Below are 20,598 nucleotides of genomic sequence, written 5' to 3' on the forward strand. Positions count from 1 at the left end.
TTTGGACATTCATTTGGAGCTGCCCTTGGATAAGGGGGGAGGCGCCGATCGGGACAGTCCGATGGCTTTGTTCCAATTTTGTTAGTAAAGCCGAAACTAGCGCTGGCTCACCGAAAAACCTGATCTCTAGAATTGGTCCGCTCCTCCGATCCCCGCGAAGATAGAAGATAACTTACGTAAAAGGACTGCACGGTACACACAAGTATTTCTAGCAGCTTTATTTGTAATAATGAAAAAATGGAAACCACCCACGTGCCCGACTGGGGAATGTCTGAATCGAGAGGACTGGGAGCGTCAGAGAACATTGTTGTGCCAGACGAAATGACAAACCCGGAAGCCCGAAACAAAGGTCACGGGGAAAGACTCGTGGAATTAGGTAAAGCCGAGAATCCGGTAGCCGAAAAATAGCCGGATCTTGACCACACAGACAGGAGGGAGCTGGGGAAGAGGCCTGTTCTCAGAATGTCCTCAGTGACACGTAAACTGGATTTTATGGTTTCATCGATGGTTTGGTGCCTTAGTTTATTTTTGGTTTCTTAGACGGTCATAGAGATATTAAAATTTGCTTTGAAAGAGAGGGGGGGGCACGTTCCGGAAGTGTTGTGGATCTGGGCACTGCCACACTTGCTGGGGAGAGGGTGAGGGAGGGAGAGAGGAGCCGGGCGGTGACTGGGAAGATGGTGCCCTGCAAAGTAAGAGGGAGCGGTTGGGGAAGGACGAGCGAGTTCAGCTTGGGCCGTGTGGACCTCGAGATGTCTACGGGAAATCCAGATGAGACGCGTCTACAAGATAATTCAGGGCCCGGATTCCGAGAGTCAAACGCTGCGCTCCTAGATGTGGGAGTCAACCGCGCAGAGATAAAGGAGCTGGAATGTATCTAGCTCGGGGCTGGGGGACCGAACGCCGGGGCTCCGAATCCTGCCTCTGCCACCCGCTCGCTGTGTGACTTTGGGCAACTCGTCTGCACCTGGGGGGCGGCCACGGCGGGGGCAGGTGGGAGTAGGGGGCAGGAATCCTGGAGGCAGCCAGTGAGTAAAGGGCCTGGCGCTTAGAGATGGGGGAGGGCTCGGCTCCAACAGTGGCCTCAGGCTGAGGGCTTTAATCCCGCCCACCTCCAGTCCTGGTCGCCGAGCCCGCAGAAAGTGCTGGAAAATAGTCCCGGTTCTAGAGTTGTGCGCGGGACACAGCGCGGAGGATGCCGGGGCTGGAGCGCCCGTTGGCGCGGGGGATGCCGGACGCTGAAGTTCAGAGCAAGGCGGGGGAGTCTCTAGAGGTCTGGGGGGGCCACCCGGTCTAACTCGGTCACTTGGACTGCACTTCCAGGTAGCGGTGGTGCTCGCGGGGCGTGGTCCCCTTTCGGCGGCGCCCCTGGATGCCCCGCGTCCCTTCTCCCCGGCGCAGGGCGTGGCACTTCCAGGCCTCCGCAATTTGCTCTACCTGGGGGGAGGGGCGCGGACTTGTCACCATAGAAACGCTCCGGAGAGGAGCGCCAGGAGGTTGGGGGCGGGGCTCTTAAGGACTGTGGGGACTACTTGCTGCTGGAGCTGCGGGCTGGGTAGGAGGGACACCGCAGGCCAGGTGGGGGGCTCCCTGTGAAAAACGGAGATTCCGTGTGGGGGCGCACAGTAGGGCAAGTGTGGGAGATGCGTCGAAAAGACGGGGGGGGGGCACGGTTGGGGTGGAGGGGCGGGGCCTGGCAGCCCGCGGGGGCTCCCCTACCGGGATGAAAGGCTCGGCCCGGTTTTGCTCCTCCAGCGAGCTCAGCTCCGAGGGGGACAGCAGAGGCAGCCGCAGCTCCCGCACCACGGCCTGCGCCACCTGCTCCATGGGCTGCTCCAGCACCGCCTGAAACAGCCCCGCCCCCCGCAGGCCTCGCATCTCCACTAGCCTCCGTCCCCTCCCACCCCGAGGCCCGGCCCGGCCCGGCGCCCCCTCCCGAGCCCCCCTCCCACTCCGAGGCCCGGCCCGGCGCCCCCTCCCGAACCTCCCTCCCACCCCGAGGCCCGGCCCGGCGCCCCCTCCCGAGCCCCCCTCCCACTCCGAGGCCCGGCCCGGCGCCCCCTCCCGAACCTCCCTCCCACCCCCAGGCCCGGCGCCCCCTCCCGAGTCCCCCTCCCACCCCGAGGCCCGGCCCGGCCCGGCGCCCCCTCCCGAACCTCCCTCCCACCCCCAGGCCCGGCGCCCCCTCCCGAGTCCCCCTCCCACTCCGAGGCCCGGCCCGGCGCCCCCTCCCGAACCTCCCTCCCACCCCCAGGCCCGGCGCCCCCTCCCGAGCCCCCCTCCCACTCCGAGGCCCGGCCCGGCGCCCCCTCCCGAACCTCCCTCCCACCCCCAGGCCCGGCGCCCCCTCCCGAGTCCCCCTCCCACCCCGAGGCCCGGCCCGGCCCGGCGCCCCCTCCCGAACCTCCCTCCCACCCCCAGGCCCGGCGCCCCCTCCCGAGCCCCCCTCCCACTCCGAGGCCCGGCCCGGCGCCCCCTCCCGAACCTCCCTCTCACCCCCAGGCCCGGCGCCCCCTCCCGAGCCCCCCTCCCACTCCGAGGCCCGGCCTGGCGCCCCCTCCCGAGCCCCCCTCCCACTCCGAGACCCGGCCCGGCCCGGCGCCCCTCCCGAACCTCCCTCCCACCCCGAGGCCCGGCCCGGCCCGGCGCCCCCTCCCGAACCTCCCTCCTCCCCTGAGGCCGGGCCAGGGCTTCTCCGGGATCAGCCGCTCACGCCCCTCGGAGAACTTAAGGCAGCCGGGGCTCACCGAGCTGACCCGCGCCCAGTGGCGGGTGGCGGCGATGAGCTCGACCTCGTCCACAGCCAGGCGGTCGCTGCGGAGCACTGGGATCAGGGCGGCCGAGGAAAGCTCGTGGAAGGCCGGGGTCCTCAGGACAGCCTGCCGAGCAGCCCAGTGTCAGGCCGCCGGCGGTTCCCATCCCCCCCCTTCGCGCCCCCCCCCCCAGGGTGGCAGCCCGGGCAGTACCTGCGCATGGCCGTCGATGAAATGAAGGCACCTCTCCCGAAGCAGCCGCAGACCAAAGGTCACCGCCACCTGGGGGGCACACACAAGGGGGGTGCTCAGGCCGGGCCCCTGGGAGCCCAGGCGGAGAGGAGTCTGTCCTAGGACTCCCAGGAAGGCCCGAGTTCAGATTTGCTCCCGAGTCCTGGGCGAGTCACTTCACTTCTCCCTCAGTTTCCTCCCCTCTAAAATGAGGCTCCCAGGAGCCACCCCTTGTCCTTTCAAATGAAACATGAACCTGTCGGGCTTGTGCTGAGAACTGCTTATTCCCCCTGTGAAATGGGGGAGAATGACGTCTGTCCCAGCAGGAGGAATCACGGGGGATGTTAGGTTCTTACTAAGTGCTAAGTCGGTACTTAACAATTCTCTAGTTCTGGTCTTTACTAGGAGTTTAACCCCTTTGAACTCCTGGGGAGGAGCTTGAATGCTTAGGAGGAGCAAGTTCATTGGTTGAAGTAATTTACATAATTAATATAATAAGTAATATACATATTGGATGATATTTTGGGATGTGCACCTGAGGAACAAATGTTAGAAGCATGTCTACAAAAGACCATGGAAACATTAAAATACTACAAACTGCATATAGTTACAGAAAAAATTCAAAGACATGCTCCTTTTCAATATTTAGGATATGAAGTATATCCTAAGACACTCACAGTACAAAAACTTTCTTTAAGAACAGAGAAGTTGAACACCTTAAATGATTTCCAAAAATTAATAGGAGATATCCAGTGGATGCGTCCAGTGTTAGGCTTAACTACCAATCAACTACAACCTCTATATGACATTTTAAGGGGAGACAATTCTTTAAATTCACTGCGCCAGCTTACAAAAGAAACTCAAGAGGCTTTGAGAGAAGTTGAACTGGCTTTATCCAATGTGGTTGAAAGAGTCACTCAAAAACCCTTGGAAATATCAGTTTTTGCTTCAAAAGAGGCCCCCACAGCAGTCCTTCATCAAGGAGACAGAGTGATTGAGTGGGTGAACCTCCCAGCACAACCAGAACAAAGCCTTACACCTTACCCAGTGCTTGTGGCTAGGATTTTATTAAAGGCCATTAAGCGAGTAATACAATTATCTGGGATAAGTCCTGAAAAAATATACATATTCTATACTAATGCACAAATTAAGATATGCGGTGAGACCATCCCAGAATGGCAAATTTTATTAGCCATGGCTCCAAATTTTGCACACGGGTCTCCATTAAAGATAACCCGGCTACTACATAATTGGTGATGGATTTTTGAATAAAAGGTTTCTAAGGTTCCTCTTAAAGAACCAACAATCTTTACAGACGCCTCCAAAGAAAATATTTGTGCTGTATACTCTCATGATTTAACCATAAAGAGAGTAATAAGGACTCCTTTTCAGTCCACTCAACAGAATGAATTATTTGCTATCATGCTAGCTCTTACTTATTACCCAGGAGACGTAAATATAATTACTGATTCAGCCTCTTCAGTAGTTATGGTACAAAGAATTGCCACAGCCCAAATAAAATTTGTAGCCGCCAATATATATCAGCTCTTTAAGGAACTTCAAGAGCAAGTAAGAAAGCATCCAGGCAAGATTTATATCTTGCATGTCCACTCACATAGTGGACTCCCAGGTCCTATTTTTGGCTGCTCTAGGTCGGCAGTTTCTGGAGACAACACCACATTACAGGGGAAAGATTCAGAGTGAGGCAGCCTTCTAGGAGCCCGCAGATCCAAGTCCCATCAGGGGTGCTTTCGTTTTGAAGCCATTCTGAGGGCTTGGGATCCGAGTCAGTCACCCAGGGGTGGGGACCCAGGGGAAGGAGCATCACAGTAGCAGGGAGGACAGATTTATTCAGAAGCTCCCGGCTGTGCCTCTGAGGCTTTCTGGTTTACAATGTGTTTTCTCTGAAAGGGGGAGAGGGGAAAGGGGAATGATCCTTATCTTTATCCTGCCCATGACACAGATGGATCAAGGACAAACTGAGGCCCCTCTCCAACGGGGGAGGGATGGGAGGCAAGGCCTGGGTTTGATACATTTTCAGAAGAGAGAAAACGGGGGAGGGGCGGCAGACTTCAGCCACAGCCCACAACCACTTGTTTATCACAACAGGAAGCTGTGAGAAGTGGTCAGGAAGGTTACAGCTGTTCTTAGCCCTAAGCCTTAGCTTTAGCCCACCCTTGTCTGCGGCTTCTGGGGTTCCCTGCCTGGGGCTGCCCGCCCGGGCCGGGCCCTAGGGCCTCGCAGGAACTGCCCATCCTCATAGGCACCTTGATTCACCAACATGTACCTGTGCTCGCGCGCACGCACACACACGCACACACACACACACACACACACACACATTGTGTCACACAGCTGCACCCTCTTTGGGCCATTCAGTTTTTACTGAGCAAAGCTCAGTCTGTGCCAGAGACTTTGCACAAAGTTCCCAGTAGAATTCACAAAAGCCCATGAGGCTCCCAGAAAAGGGGGAACAGGAGCCACCTCTATGCACTGTGGTCAAGGAGGGTCAAAGCTCTGGAGCTTTGAAGGATGGGAAATTGCTGCAGGTCAAAAAGCTAAGGGCGCTCAAATGCCCTCCTCCCATAAACCCACCATTCTGACACTGGCAACGCAGCCCCAAGCAGCCGCTGGGCCCCCCCCCCCCCACTCCCTGCTGCGGCTCCGTGTGGCTGGGGCTGGGTGCAGACAGGCTGGGGGCGGATCAGACTCACCTGTAGGGCCTCGCAGACGAGCTCCACATCCAGGTTCTGCACCACAAACTCCACACACAGCTGGGGTGGAGACAGGCAGGAGTTTGGGGAGACAGGAAGAAAGACAAACTCTCTTTAACCCCCCCCTCAACATGGTACGTCCCAGGAAAGGGGGCTGGGTGTTGGTGACCTCAGGTGGGGGGCCCCCACTTGGGTCCACATTGGGGGCTCAGGGAAGATACCACCACTTGGTGACCCTGGTCAATCCCTGCCCTGTCCAAGGGTCCTTTCCCACCTGAGTTCTGAGCCCCACTCTTCCAGACCATGTACTTGGGTCCAGCTGTAGAGGGGACATTCTCTGCCCATCCTGGGGTCCTTAAAAGCCCCTCCGTGGGGTCAGTGGGGCTCCAGGGCAGGGGCTGAAGAGCTGGGGGCCAGCCACACCTGGTGCGGTCAGCTCTCCCCGGGCCAATAAGGGGGCTGTTAGTCCCTGTTGGGGATTCAGGGCCTGAGTGGCCCGGGAGGATATAGTGGGACTGCCCCAGGAAAGGCTCTTGGGTCCCGAGGCTTTCTCAAACTCACCTTCAGACTGAAGGAAAATCATTTAAGAGGGATGGCCTGGGCAAAGACGTGGGGGTAGCATTTATTCAGAGACAGTTAACTGAGCAGGGTTTCTGGATCTGGGGGCCCCAGAGGACCAATGTCAGCGGCTCCTCGAGGCTTCCCAGCGGCTTAAGCTGCTGCTGCTGCATTTAGTAGGTTTTCTGACCCCATGGCAATCTCTGATTGTTGGTTATGGCGCCCATCAGTGCCAGCCATCCTGCTGAGGGCCTCGGACTGATGGGGGGTATTCTCGGTTCTAAGGGCTGGGGCTGCCAGCCTGAGGGGCAATAGGGAGCCACTGGCATTTATTAAGAAGGGGAGTTATCCAGGCCAGCCCAGGGCTGGAGATCACTTGAGCGACTGTGTAGAGAAAGGACTGGAAAAGGATGGGAGACCAGTAGTGTTGGCAGGGGAGATGGAGAAGGGTCTGGGCCCTGGGAAAGTGGCAGAGAGTGGAGTTCTGGGTCAGTTCCAGATGCGAGGGGTCAAACAGGACTTCCGGACCATCAGAGCAACGACAGACAAAGGCTCAGAGGGAAGGGCTTGCTTCCTGTCCACCCTAAATCAGGGGCAGTCAGGAGGACGGACCCCAGCCTCCTTTGCCTCTCCCTGAGGCACGACCCTGGCTCGGGGGGTTACTTCAGTGGGGCAGAGGCACAACTAAGACATGTGGGCTTCCCCAGCTGTGCCAGGGACAGAGGCCCAAGAGGGTACTCAGACCCTGCTCCATCTCCTTAAACCCCTCGAGGGTCCATCCTGTCCCATCCTGGAGAGTCCAAGACACACAAACACAACTAGGGAGGAGTTCCAAAGGCATTGATTCCAAGCCTCTCATTCTACAGAGGGGAAAACTGAGGCCAGAAGGAGTGGTAATCCACCCAGGACCCCCACCAGGCCCCTCCCCTTCCCCTCCCTCTCCCCTCTCCAGCTTGGCCTGGACTGGAGGTTGCCCCAGGAGACCCTTCCTCCCCATCCCCCTACCTCTCGAAGCTCGCACAGCCCATATTCCAGAGATGAAATCAGCACTTCCAGGACCTGTCAGGGAGGAGATGGGGCTGAGGTCAGAAGAGGCAGGAGCCAGAAGGGACGGCTCAAGGAGGGCCCGATCTCCTTCCGCCCCTGCCACTCCCCTCCACCTACTGTGCGCCTGTCCAGGGTGACGCTGTTGGTGTAGAGGAATTCCAGCACCAACAAGAAGGCCTCGGGGGGCACGTCAGCCAGGACCACGGGCTCCTGCGGGGCACCCCCTCCGGGGCTCTCGGCATTCAGGAGCTGGCGGAAGTAGTCGCAACGGGAGGTCAGGAGGCAGCGGTGGGCGAGCACTTCCCTCCGGTCTTGGCCCACCAAGAACCGAACATCACTGGCAGGGACAGGGAAAAATGGGAGCTAGTCAGGTTGGAGGCACAAGGGGCCCCCCCCCCCATCCCCATCGTCCAGGTCTCCGTCCCCCAGGCTGGGCGGAGCAGCCCTGGGCAGCTGAGCCTGCCTCAACCAGGAGTTCTTGGAGGCTCAGGAATGCCGGGCAGCGTGGGCAGGGGCACCCATGGCCTGTAGCGGGTAGAGGGCAGCTGGCCTTCCCTGACCTGAAGCTGCCTCCTGGAGGGAGGCTTCCCTGGCGTGACTCAGGCCCATCCCCGGCACCTTTGCAAGGCAGGATGGAGGGAGGTGCCCGTGGGGGCGGGCATCCTGGAACAGTGAAGGCAAGAGCGGCCCACAGCTTTCCTGGGCTGCTAACTCAGCGTTTCCTCGCTGGCTTCCTCTGCCTCGGGAGGCCCTTCCACCCCCTCTTGGCCAGTGACGAAGCTTGGCTAAGCCTCTGTTTAGGTGGAGAAGGGGGGGTTTAGGCCTAAGGCCCTCCAGGTATCTGCCAGGCCCTCCCCAACAGGGCCCAGCCCTGGCGCTAGGCCTGGAACCCCAGAACTTGGGGATCCAGCCTGAGTGACTTTGGGCAAACCCCTCGCCCTCTCTCGAGTGGCTGGGAAGGAGCTGGGACTCGAGGCCTTGCGTGTCAAGGTCCCGTGGGGACGGCTGCTCCTTTCACAGGTCGCTGCTGCTGGAGCCAGGGGCCTGGGGTCAGAGGCGGGAAGGAAGTGCTGACGAGCAGGAGAAAAGTTTGCCAGCCACAGGTTTCCACCAGAGACCTGGCTGGGCTACGCCCACTTTCCTGATGTACTCTGCAAGATGAGGAGAATTTCGAGTGCAAAGGGTTCCAGGCAGAGGCAACTGGAGGCGGGTGCTGACGGAGCTGTGGCCCTGCTGGGGGCGAGGGCCCCCTCCATCCCCCACCCCCTACCAGGCAGGGAGTTCCCTCTCCTCTAACCCTGGGAGACTCGCAGGGTGGAGGCGGCTCAGGCTTCGGCTGCCTCGGTGGGCTGTTCCTCCCATGTTATTGGTATCCTGTGCCCCAACCCACCTCCAAGAACCAGGGCCACACGTGAGAGCTCAACTCTGTGGGATCTAAAGAGATGATACATGAGTCCCAGGATCTGAGCCTCCGATCAAAATACTAAACACAACAAATTTCAGATGACGAAGTTAAAGCCATTTCTAGTTATATGAAAAAATGCTCCAAATCACTACTGATCAGAGAAATGCAAATTAAGACAACTGAAGTACCGCACACCTGTCAGATTGGCTGAAATGACATGAAAAGATGATGAATGTTGGAGGGGATGTGGGAAAACTGGGACACTGATGCATTGTTGGTGGAGTTGTGAAAGAATCCACCATTCTGGAGAGCAGTTTGGAACTATGCCCAAAAAGTTGTCAAACTGTGCATACCCTTTGACCCAGCAGTGCCCTTATCGGGTCAGTATCCCGAGGAAATTGTAAGGGAGGGAAAAGGACCCCCATGTGCAAAAATGTTTGTGGCCACCCTTCTTGTGGTGACAAAGAATTGGAAAATGAGGGGATGCCCATCAGTTAGAGAAGGGTGGAACAATCTTGTGGTACAAGAAGGTAATGGAATATTATTGTGCTATAAAAATGATGAAGAAACTGATTCTAGAAAGGCCTGGAAAGATTTGCTGATGCTGAGGAAAAGAAACAGAACCAGGATGTTCTGTTTGTACACAAGAGTGTGCGACGATCAGCTAGGACAGACTTGCTTCTTCTCAGCGGCTCAGTGGTCCAAGGTTCAGAAAATGCCGTCTGCAGCCAGAGAAAGAACTAAGGAGACTGAATGTAAATCAATATGTGCTGCGTTCACTTCCTTTTTCTGTTTTTTTTCCTCTCCCATGGTTTTTCCCTTTTGCTCTGATTTTTTTCTCCTCCCAACATGATTCATAAAGCAAAGTGTATTAAAAACAAAATTACAATGAAAAAAAAAAAAAAGGAAAGAAATGTCAAACAGGGACAGCTAAGTGCAGCCAGCCCTAGAATCAGGAGGAACTGCGTTCAGATGTCTCCTCAGACACTTATTAGATCTGGGTAAATCATTTAATTCCGGTTACCAAAAAAATGTTAAAAAAGTCCAGGGCTCAGCACAGGCCCGTGGGACACTCCATTAGGGGCCAGCTGCCAAGCTGATGTTGACAGTGCTCATTAATGGCTCCCCTGCCTCCATGGGAACTCCCTCTTCTCATCTTCTGAACTGGCACCCCCCCCCATAAATTATCCACAAATCAAGAAAGGAAAGACTTGTCTGAAATTCCCTGGGCTCAGGGTCCAAGGAGAAGGGCAGCAGGGGCTGCTGGCCTGCCCAGTCAGTGCACTCTGCGAGGGAGGGCAGCTGCTTCTCCCAGACATCTCCCGGCCCTGGATTCCCTGGCCTGGGAACTGACGAGCCCGGTGATTCTCAGGACAAAGCAGCCTTTGGGAGGTGGCTCCCCAGCTACACTCTATCCCACACATCTCCCGGGCTGGGAGCCCAGGAAGTGAGGGGGGTAGGAGCCCCATAAGGAGCCCAGTGCCAACCCTTAGAGGAGGCGAAGGCATCGAAGGCCCCATCTGTGTGGGGCAGAACGAGAAAAGGGGAAGTTCCCTAAATCTGACCTTACTCCCCACAAGGTCAGCAGGGTCTCCCCCTCACACTCAGGCAGCCCATCTGGACCACAGGCAGAGGCGGGCAGGAGGCACTGGAGAGGAGGCAGACATTCCAAGAAGAATCTGAGTCTCAGGGAAGGCCAAAAGTCACACAAGTTCTTAATGAGTGGTGCAGCTAAGGTGGCATCCAAGGCCCTTGACCCCCAATCCTGTGCCATTCTTGCTACCACTGGAGGGGAGAGGAAAGGCCCAGACTGCACCATACAGACCTTCCCCCTCAGCAAGGATGCTGGGAACTCCTCCAGCCTCTCAGAGGATGGGGTCGGGGCATAGAGGCCGACTTCAGGGCAGCGCCCTTTTCCTGGGGTGGAAGAGCAGACGCTCAAGAGAGCACCAGCTGACCCCCCCGCCCATCCTGGCACTTGTCTGGATTGGGCTGGGCAGGGCAAGGACACTGTGCCAGTAACTTTGATCAGGGGACTACCCCAGCCAGGAAAACCAACCAAGACCTGGGATCAGCTGGCGACAAGCACCAGGGGGAAAGTGAGGGAAGCAAGCTGCTGGCCCTGCCCTGCCCCTGCCCTCCTCCTGATGCTGGTCTCCTTCACAGCCCCGCCCACACCAATTACCTCTCCCTGGGCTCCGGCACTGCAGGGATCATCTATGCCAGGCAGGGCTGGGGGGGAGGGAGGGGGCATGGCTTCGCTGCTCCATTAGCCTGCTCACCTGCCGGGCCACAGCCTGGGGTCCCCTAAAATCTCCAGGTCCTTAGCCTCCTCAACGCTGTGTTTGTGATTATTTCTCAGAACTCAGAACAAGCCCATTGGGCCAGGCGAGGCGCTGGGCACATGGGAGCAATGCAGAGTAGGACAATGAGTCCAGAATGTTAGAGCTGGGAGTGGGTTTCTATAGCTAGAGCTCCTCATGGTATGAGCAAGGAACCAGAGGTTCGGAGGTGATTTTGTCCAGTAAAGCAGGCTTCCCTCCTGCAAGCTGCACCGTTCCATTGGGCAGGAAGCCCACTTAGACTCTGTGCTCCTTGAGGACAGGCCATGGCTCTCCTCCCTGCAAAGATGGAAGGACCCAGAAGCAGCCACCCTTGTCCTCTCATTCCCTCTCTTCCTCGGCCACATCACTAGGCTGCCCCTTCCCAGGCTCCGATTGCTCAATCCTCCAATCCCAATCAGCTAATCAGGAAGCTTTCTGGGTGCAGGGCACCCCTAGACATCCCCTGTGCTGTACCACTTCTCCCGGGAGAAGCGTGGGCAGGAGCCCCATTGGCCAAAGCAGGAAAGATCCCCTTCCCATCCAGCGGTCCAGCCACACACGGGGAGGGATCAGCCTGCCTCAAAAATGGGTGTGCCATCCAGTGCCCTGGTTAGGTTGCAGAGCTGGCTGGAGGAGGAAAAGCTAAGCTTCTGTAGGCCAGACTCAGCTGTATCCAGAGCCAGCCAGACTCAAGGACAAGGGTCAAGAGGGGCTTTCTGATAATACTCAGGAGGCACCCTCCATCCCGCAGGGAACCTGGACGATCATGAAGTCTGTGAGCTTTGGAAGCTGCCCTACGCTGAATTAAGGAAGGAGTATTAATGAACAGCAATAAGAGGGTGGGCACCTTCCCCCTTTCAGACAGCTGAAATGACCAGGGGTTGGGGTGACTAGCTCCGCCCCCTCCAAATCTTTGCCTTCTGCCCAGTGGCTGGCGGGTCCTGAGCTAGGCCAGGGAAAGGCAGTGAGCTCCTACTCCTGCTTGTGCAGTCTCACCACTCAGCAGTGGTCCCCTAGTTCGAAAGGACACCCTCCATCCAGCCCCAGGCTCATTCTCTTCCTCCCACAAAACTCCTCCATCCGCTGAGTCACCAAGACTGAAATCTGAGTCACTTGCCTCCAATCTCCAGTCCCGCATCCGATCCCTCCTCCACACTGGTTTTACTGCAGCACTAACTTCATGACATCACGTCTTTCTCTCCAACCTCCTTAGTGGGGCATTCGAGACCCTCTCCATTAAGATCCCCTTCGCCCAAGCCTGGATCTTTCTGCCTTTCCTTCCATAGTTGCCCCTTTTTGTAAGGGCTCAGTTGGAGGCCCCCCGCTCATTGAGCAGCTTTCAATGCCCTTCCTCCCCAGCTCTAGAGAGCTCTTCCTCCCTCCCAAAGACTGGCCCAATTACTTGTCACTCAGCACTGCCTGGAGTCATATGCAGGTGCCTCTGTCAAAGGTGGAGATATTCCCATTGCGCCTGACCCTGACTACTGCCCCGAGTCCTGTAGAATCAAAATGGTGGAACCACAGAGCTAGAAAAGACCTTAGAGACGATTTAGACCAAGCTATGGCCGACCGGGATCCCCAGCAAGGGGTCCTCCAAGTTCTTCCAGAATACCTCCAGTAAGGGAGCTCACTATTTCTTCAGTCAGCGCACGATATATTCTCCAAAAAAAATAAAATGTTCGATAAAAGACTGGAGAGCGTCTTGGACCCCAGCTCTGCTGCTTAACTGTTTGTGACACCATGGCCACCCATGCCATCTGTGGGCCTCAGTTTTCCTATCTGTACATGAAGTACCCATTTGGGGAGATATCCAAAGATCCTTCTTGCTAACTGGAGTCTGAAGACCCGAGCGGGACTCATGTCTGCCACTTCCTATGGAGTCTTTTCTCTGAGCCTGTACAATGGGAAGCATAACGCTTTCCCTAGTAATGCTGGGGTCAAGTGCTTTGGCAAGCCTAGGTTGGAAGGAAGCAGAACTGAGCAGGAGCCTCCCTGGGCACTGCCAGGGCAGAACTGCCAGGGAGGATGAGAGGCCGGACCACACCCTGCCATCATGGAAGGCCTTAGCTTCACCTTGGGCCCTGGGCCCTCCCTGCAAGCTGGACAGCTCCTCTCCACTGGCTCTGGGCTCTTCCCTAGCCCTCGGCTGCCTGCCGGCTTCTTGGCTCCAGTGGGCTGACTGCTGTCCACCAGCCTCGCTGTGCTCCATGCCCTGTGTGCCCCCCCCCCCTCCCGCTGCCCTGGAGAACTTGCAGAAGCTGGGATAGAGACAAGCAAGAGCCCCGCGCAGCCCAGAGCTGGGATCTGAGCCCACCTCTGCCTCTGAAACAGGCCCTTTCCCTTATGCCATGCATGGAAGCCCCTGACTGTGGGCAGAGTCTGAGAAAGCCAGTGGGATTGCCCAGGGGAAGAGAGGGCATGTTCACAGTGCAGAAGGGGGCTCCCCTTTAGGCTAGAGAGTGATGGAACTCAGGGGACCCATTTGCAAATGAGTTCCCTTCCCTCATCTCATCCCACCTGCGTTTCAAGCAAGTCCCTTCCTTGCTCTGGCCTCAGTTTCTTGCTCTGTAAAATGGGGAGGTTGGATTTGCTGACTTCTAAGGAGCCAGGAGTTGGAGCTTGGATTGCCTTGAGAGAAGTTTCCAGTGGAGAGCGTCCTTATCTGGGCGCGCCTGCCACTCCCAGGAGACTTGCATTGGTTCTGGGTGATTCTCTGGCGCTTTTTAAGGGCACTGAGAAGAACACCCGGGACTTGTCCAGGGTTAGAAAAATGGGCCGTTTAGGGGAAGGCCTCCGAGGGCAGAGCCAGGAGAGGGGAGAGGGAGGGAGAAGGGAGGAGGCGGGGAGATGCAGGGACGGAGCTGTCCAGAGAGGAAGTGGTACCACAAAAGGTAGTGAGCTCCCCGTTTAAGGGTCTCCCAAGCACAGGCAGCATGGCCGGCTGTCGGGGATGTTTGGGGGTCGGGGCTAGTCCAGGGCAGGATGGGGACTCGGGGAAATCCCCGGCGGGCTGAGGGCGTTCCCCAGCCGGGCCCAGCGCTGGCCGGCGGAGGGGGGCGCACACCTGCACTCACCCAGCCGGAGCACCGGCTCACAGGCTGGGACACCGCGGGCCTCAGCGCCCCGGGCACCCCGAGCCCCGGGTTACCGGCCTGCGCGCGCCCAAGCTCCCTACACATGGCCGCCCCGCCCCCACCCCGGGGCTCACCTGAAGCGCCCACAGTTGAGCAGCCCCCGCAGGGCGGCCCTGAAGGTGGCCGGGTCTCCTTGCATCGAGTGGGACGGGATCTGGGCCGGAGATCCTCCCGACGGCCCGCCCGGGGACCCCCCCGGGGGTCCCATGGTCCAGGTTGAGGCTGGGGGGGGCGGGCCCGAGGGGCCGGCGGTCGAGCCCGCAGCGGAGCCGGCGACCGAGCCCGAACAAGAAGTCCGCAGCCTGCCGCGGGCTCGAGACCTGAATCCTTCCGGGCGGGAACGGTTGCGGACGCGGGCCGGGTCCAGGCAAACGCTGCTGCCGCCGCCGCCGCCGCCGCCGCGGGGGGTCCCGGCCCCAGACAGCCCCGGCCGGGCCCCCCCCAAGCTCCCAGCCCCGAGGCATGGAATCCCCCGGCTGGCGTCACTTCCGGTCACTAAGGTCCGGGTCAGCCCCTCCTGGGCACTGCGCCCAGCGTTCCGGGAGCCTCCCTCCAGGCGCCCTCCTCCCCTGGGCAGCGCCGCAACCTCCGTATGGCTGGGCTTCTCGGGCCCTGACGGGGCGGCCTGACCCATGTGCCGCCGGGCCCGGCGCCGCCGCCCAGGACCCCAGGCGGGCCGGGCTCAGCAGCTTCGGACAGGTCCCCCGGACCCCGGCCTGGCCAGGCAGGGGCAGCAGCCCAGCCCCCTGCGCCCCCGGAGCTTCCCCTTACCCCGGGCTGGGCCCGGGGCAGAAGCCTTGAGGTCACAGTGGGGGGAGGGCTTGGCACATCTTTCCCGCAGTCTCCACCCCGCCCAGGATTGACTCAATCCTATCAATGGGTGACCCTTGGGCTGGGCTCAGGTGACAGCCCCTCTCTGCTTCCCCAGTCATCCCTGACACAAAGTTTAGCTCTCCTGGAATGAGGGAGGGAGGGAGAGAGGGAGAGAGGGAGAGAGGGAAGCATGGAGGGAGGGGAGGGCACAGACCCCTTCCTAATCCCAAGAGGCACAGTAATGAGATACTGGGAACCTCAGGGTTTGGGGTCAGATCTTGTCTTTACCCCTCTAGTATCATTGCAAAGAACGTCCCAAATGGGGTCTCTTAGAATTGGACAATATTGAAAAGGACTTAATCTCGATGCTTCTAAAATGAGAAAAGTTGAGTCCTGAGACCTTACCTGCATCACTCTCCCCCTTCCCTCCCATTTCTGTAGCAATTTTTCTGTTTTACAGATGGCACAACTGAGGATGCCCAGAAAGGAGGTCGAGACCACCAAAGTTATCTATGTAGTCAGTGCTGTGCAGTCTATACCCACCCCATGCCTCTCTGTTCCTATTTCCACTTCTGCTTCCCAGGTCTATCAGAGAAACCCCTGCAAGGGGTATGGTGGGGAAAACCCTAATGGGGGCTTAGGACCACCTGCCCCAGCCTTACTCCATCACTCTGTCAGCCTTTTCTTAACCCATTCCCAGACAGGGGAGAGACTAGTGGTACCCCAAGATCACTGCTAGATCCCTGGCCCTGACCTCTGACCTGAGTGAGTCACTCAGCAGCCGGCCTTATCCTCCGGACTCTCCCCAGGATGTGATGAGAGGGAGCTTGGGCTGCCTGAACAGAAGTCCCCCTCCTGCTATTTCCCAGAGGGGGTTTTCCCTGGCCAGAACAAATTCAACTCTTTCTCACAACTCCTTTTGCTTTCAATAGGGTGCCTGAATTATAGGCTTGCCAGGGTCACCCCACTAATTAAGGGCAGAGACACACTAGGTAAGAAGAGCCCAGTGGGGTCTGCCTCAATAAGTGTCTAATTTGCTACCAAAGGATCGGAGAAGTCCAGGACTCCCAGAAGGAAGGGATCCCAGAGGCATCGGAGTACTTTATCCAAGAATTCCCTCCACCACATACCCCACTTGCCTTTCCTTGAAAATTTTCAGTGATGGGGGACTCAGCACTTCAGGAGCCAGCCCAATACATCCCATCCTGGCTGCTCCTTTATACCTTCCCTCTACAGGGCTCGGTAACCCAGAGCTCGGGTGGTCGGGCCCAACCCCAGTTTATCACCAACTCCTACTTCCAGAACTGTTCAACTGACACTGATCAGGCCTGAGTGTGGAGAGGAGATCTGTGAGTGATTCTACATTCCTGACCTTGGGATTCTAATATCTAGGTTCTCATCCTGATTCTGCAGGCTCACTCACTAGTCAGGACTTGGATAAACTGAGTCAGCATCTGTTTAGATGACTTCGAGTATATAAAATTATTCTATGGAAAACTTTTGTTCTGCTCTGTCCCCAGAAGACAGGAAAGTTGTAGAGATCAGTTTAGGCTTAAAAAAAGCCATTACAGTGAGAGCTATCCATTAGTGGAATAGACTAGCCTAGAGTGAATCCCCCATCCATGGAAGTCTTCTAGTGAAGGTGGGATGCCCAAATCTGGCTCTGGTAGAAGGGATCCTGGTTCAAAGAGCACCAGAAGCCCCAACATTTTCTGCTGCTGGAGGACAAAGGCTCACTCCCTGTTTCTGACATTGATTTCCAGGAACTTCTTTCCTTAGAACTCAGTTTTAGTTCATTGTAAGGCTCCAGTAAGATCATTTGGGAAAGGCCTCTGATAAATGTCAAAGCTTTCAGAAATGTCCACTGATTCTAGCAGCATCTGTCAAGCACCCAGAACATGGGAACAGAAGTTTTGTGGGTCTTGCTCTCAAGGAAATGACATTCCTTAGAAAGGAGACACAAGGGCATATCAAATGCATCCTAAGTAGTTTCTGGGATTCAGAGTGGAGCCTGTTGACAGGGTAACAAAGGTGATGTTGCTGAGTGAATTATCTTTATTATCCTGAGAATTCTAAGTGCTCTTTCAATTCTGATTCTCTGTAGTATAGTGGGCTGCATTACCCCCCCTTTCCCATCCCTCCAGGAGGCTCTCCCATGAGCCCCTTTCCCCTCTAGCCCTCCTAAGCTGAGCCCAAAGCCTCAGCACCCCTAAAACAGGACAGTAAGGCTAGGATGTGGTACTGAGCTCTGGCTATCTTCTCCCCCTCCTACACTGAGGTCCCTGACAGCAGGCAGGAACTTGGACTGAATACCTCCAGCCTAGTCTAGGGGAAATAGCTGAGCCAGGGAGTAGGAGGGTGAATCAGCCTTCCTCCTCTGGCCCCTTGGATTCCCCTTCTCTAGAAATGGGAGATGATTTTAGTTGGCCCCAATCTAATAGTTCCTGATGAAGCTCTGAAACTCCGGATGCAGGGAGCAGAGGGCAGAGGGGGATGGGTAAATATTTCCTGCCCTCATTTGCTGATTTCCGTTTGGCTGAATGTCTTCCTGTGGGTCTGGAGTCTGAGTTTGAAGAAATCTGCTGATTTAGCCCCTCCCTCTCTTCCTCTCCCTTATGCCTGGGCTGAAGTTTCCTTCTGGAGCTCGGAGCCTCTTTGCTTTCTATTTGACCCTGTCTTTCGAACATCCTCGTCAGTCCTACTTATGCCTCTCCAGGCTGTTGGCCAGAGGCCTTTGTGGCCCTTAAAGTGTTACAGGATCTTTACCGTGTGGTTATTTACTGACACCTCCCCCCCCCAACTTTCCCTTCTTCCGAGATGTATTCCCTCACCCTTTGCCCCTCCCCTTCAGGCTCAAAACTGAACTCATGAACTGATTCCCATAGAATCCTCCTAACCTTCCAGCCGCTGGTCCCCCCTCCCCCCATTGCTTTACGTCAGTTTTTATGGCTATATCCTCTCCCTTTCACAGCCTAAGTTCGGTGTGAAAGATCCCCAAGTCCTAAAACAGAACAGGGTTTATTAGCAAGTGCTGAGCTGATTAACTCGAGCAACAATTATTCCCTCTTGTAAACCTTTGTCCAGCCTTCCCAAATATTCTCCCTTTTCCAGGAATATAACAATTTTGTTCAAGTCTCTAGGATCTTCATCAGTGGGCTGTGTTACAGGCGTATTATTGTTCTATAAGAAAGGATAAGCAGGATTTCAGAAAGGCCTGGAGAGGCCTACATTAACTGAGGCTGAGTGAATTGAGTAGAACATTGTACACAGTAACAAGATGATATGATGACCAGCTGTGATACAATCAGGGCTCTTTTCAACTCTGAGGTGATCCAGGCCAATTCCAATGGTCTTGTGATGGAAGAGTCACCTGCACCCAGAAAAAGGCTGTGGGAACTGAGAGTGGACCACAGTATAGTATTTTCACTTTTTTTGTTGTGGCTTTTTTTTTTTTCTTTTTGATTTGATTTTTCTCGTGCAGCATTTTAGAGGAAATATGTATAGAAGAATTGCACAGGTTTAACATATATTGGATTACTTGCCACCTAAGGGAGGAGATAGGGAGAATTTAGAACACAAGGTTTTCAAGGTTCAGGGTCAAAAAATGACCCATGCATGTTTTTGAAAATTAAAAAAAAAATTCAAAAACACTTTTTGAGGGTTTCAGGCTGATTTCTGAAGTTGGAAGAGCAGGATCTAAGACTCCTGTCACCCCAGCATTTGCCTGAAGATTAGGCCATGCCAGGGAGGCTGGGATGGCCATTCCTACTCTCCCTGGTCCTAAAAGCAGAGCACCCCTCCTGAGCCTGTTTCCTGAAGGAGAAAGCTGGGAACCTCCTCAAGTCTACTCTAAATCCCCTTAAGGGCACACAGGCATACTGGAACACAGAACACTGGAGGCCCAGAGGCTCCCTGGGAGAGCTATGCTGGCTAAGGCACTACACCGGAAGCCTCAGGGGACAAGGGGCAGGGCAGCAGATTAAGCCTCTCCGGGCGTAAACTGCGGAGGCGTGCCGTGGGGGGCTCCAGGCCGGCACTGGTTAGGGGCTGCCTTCTGAGGCCCGGCCCGGCCCCTCCCCCAGCTCAGCAATTCTGGTGCAGCAGAGGAGGTGGCAGTGGGAGGAGGGAAGGGCCACAGGTCTGCTGATGCATCCATCACCTAGCAACATATCCAAAACACCTAGGCTGGGCTGGCCACTGGGCTCACTCCCCTGGCTTGCTGACCAGCTAGCAGGTGACCCACCTGGGCATGACACAGGAGCAGGTGACTCAAGTGGCCTTGGGGAGCTTCAGGGGATGGGGGAGGGGCTACACAATGAGGGCAACTGGGAGAGGGGAAGTACAGGGAAAGAACTGGGGCTAAAGGGCTGCTGGGGAAGCGGGAAAGTTCTGGGGCAGAATCAGGCCCAGGAGAGAAGTCATAACGTGGAATGTCATGAGTCAGGGGTCCTCAGCTGTAGGGAGGGCGCTGGATGGTCTTTCACGTCAGCCCCTTCCCTGCTTTAACCTCCGGCTCCAGGTGCAATTCCATTTACAAGGGAGAAAATAAAGAGCATTTCTAAGGTTTCATGAGCTGGACATGGCTCCACCTCTCACAGCAAGGCCGGGTATTATTGCCGTCCCTTCTCAGAGAATCTGAGGCACAGAGAGGTGGGGGCTGGTTCACAGCCTGTCTGCCGCAAGACTGGGGGGGGGGGGTCCCCCCTGCGCGACTTACAGTGGGGGGGAGGGGAGGAAATGGGGCCGGACCCCTCCCTCTCCCCCCACGCCAGGAAAAACCGCCATCCTGCATGGCCCACGCCCGCACCATGCCCCAGAACCAGAGAAGAGACGGAGATCGGGGGCCATTCGTGACTCCCGGTCTCGCAGATAGGCCCAGTTCCCCATGACCGGGAAAAGACTCGCAGAGATGGCCCGGTCCGAGGAGGAGGAGGAGGAACCCGCGCGCCTGCGCAGTAGCGGAGACGAACGGGGGCCGGTGCGCCTGCGTAATGTAGAGGAACCGCCGCGCGGGGCCGTTGTGCCGGGCTCCCGCCGGGGCTCCCTGCTCGGGCCTGGCCCGGCCCCGTCTCGCCGCCCCTCTCTGGCTGCCGCCCTGGGCTCCGCACCTCGGCGTTCCTCGCTGGGCCTGGCGCTTTCCTCGCTCCCGGGTGCCCGTCCTAGGCGCGCCCCCGGCGCCGGCCGTGGGGGCGTGGCTGGGGCCCCGGCCCCGCCCCCGGAGCGCGCTGGGAGGCGGAGCACGTGCAGCGCGCCTTGGAGGCAGTGCTGAATGGCGCACTGAATGGCGCGCGCTACCCGGCGGGCGGAGCCGGGGCGCTGGCACGCGGCCTCTGCGAGCTGGTGCGCAAAGCGCGTGCGAGAGCTGCTGCCCGCCGCGCTACAAGCTGGTGTGTTCCGTGGTGGTCGGGCAGAACGCGGGTCAGGGGGTGCTGGTGGCGAGCCGCGCGCTCTGGGACCCCGCCAGCGATGGCCACGCGTCCGCGTCCGTGTGCGCGGCCACGCTCTTCGCCGTGGCCGTGGTGCACGGTGTCTACTACGAGTGACCGGTGTGGGCGGTTTATTTTTTAAAATAAATAGAGCTTACAATAAATAAAAATAATTATTGTCATAAATAATCCG

The 20,598-nt window shown here is 57.1% G+C and overlaps 2 protein-coding genes across 2 annotated transcripts; one reads left to right on the top strand and one right to left on the bottom strand.

Moving 5' to 3' along the window:
• Positions 1–205: 205 nt before the first annotated feature.
• Positions 206–14,900, bottom strand: BTBD19 (BTB domain containing 19). The gene is made up of 8 exons (XM_074266117.1): positions 14,241–14,900; positions 7,421–7,640; positions 7,262–7,315; positions 5,699–5,758; positions 2,967–3,035; positions 2,748–2,879; positions 1,720–1,845; positions 206–1,437 (listed from the first exon to the last, which is right to left on the bottom strand). Exons 1-8 carry the CDS (start codon positions 14,798–14,800, stop codon positions 1,303–1,305), a joined length of 1,356 nt encoding a protein of 451 aa, XP_074122218.1. The 5' UTR covers positions 14,801–14,900; the 3' UTR covers positions 206–1,302.
• Positions 14,901–19,159: 4,259 nt separating this feature from the next.
• On the top strand, positions 19,160–20,555 carry DYNLT4 (dynein light chain Tctex-type 4). Its single transcript, XM_074266118.1, is given in 4 exon segments — positions 19,160–19,243; positions 19,849–20,167; positions 20,170–20,338; positions 20,341–20,555. Coding segments are annotated over 3 exon segments (654 nt in total). The 5' UTR covers positions 19,160–19,243; positions 19,849–19,864; the 3' UTR covers positions 20,523–20,555.
• Positions 20,556–20,598: the final 43 nt, after the last annotated feature.

Source organism: Sminthopsis crassicaudata, chromosome 4, assembly GCF_048593235.1.
Source record: "Sminthopsis crassicaudata isolate SCR6 chromosome 4, ASM4859323v1, whole genome shotgun sequence".
In the NCBI taxonomy this organism is placed as follows: Eukaryota; Metazoa; Chordata; class Mammalia; order Dasyuromorphia; family Dasyuridae; genus Sminthopsis; species Sminthopsis crassicaudata.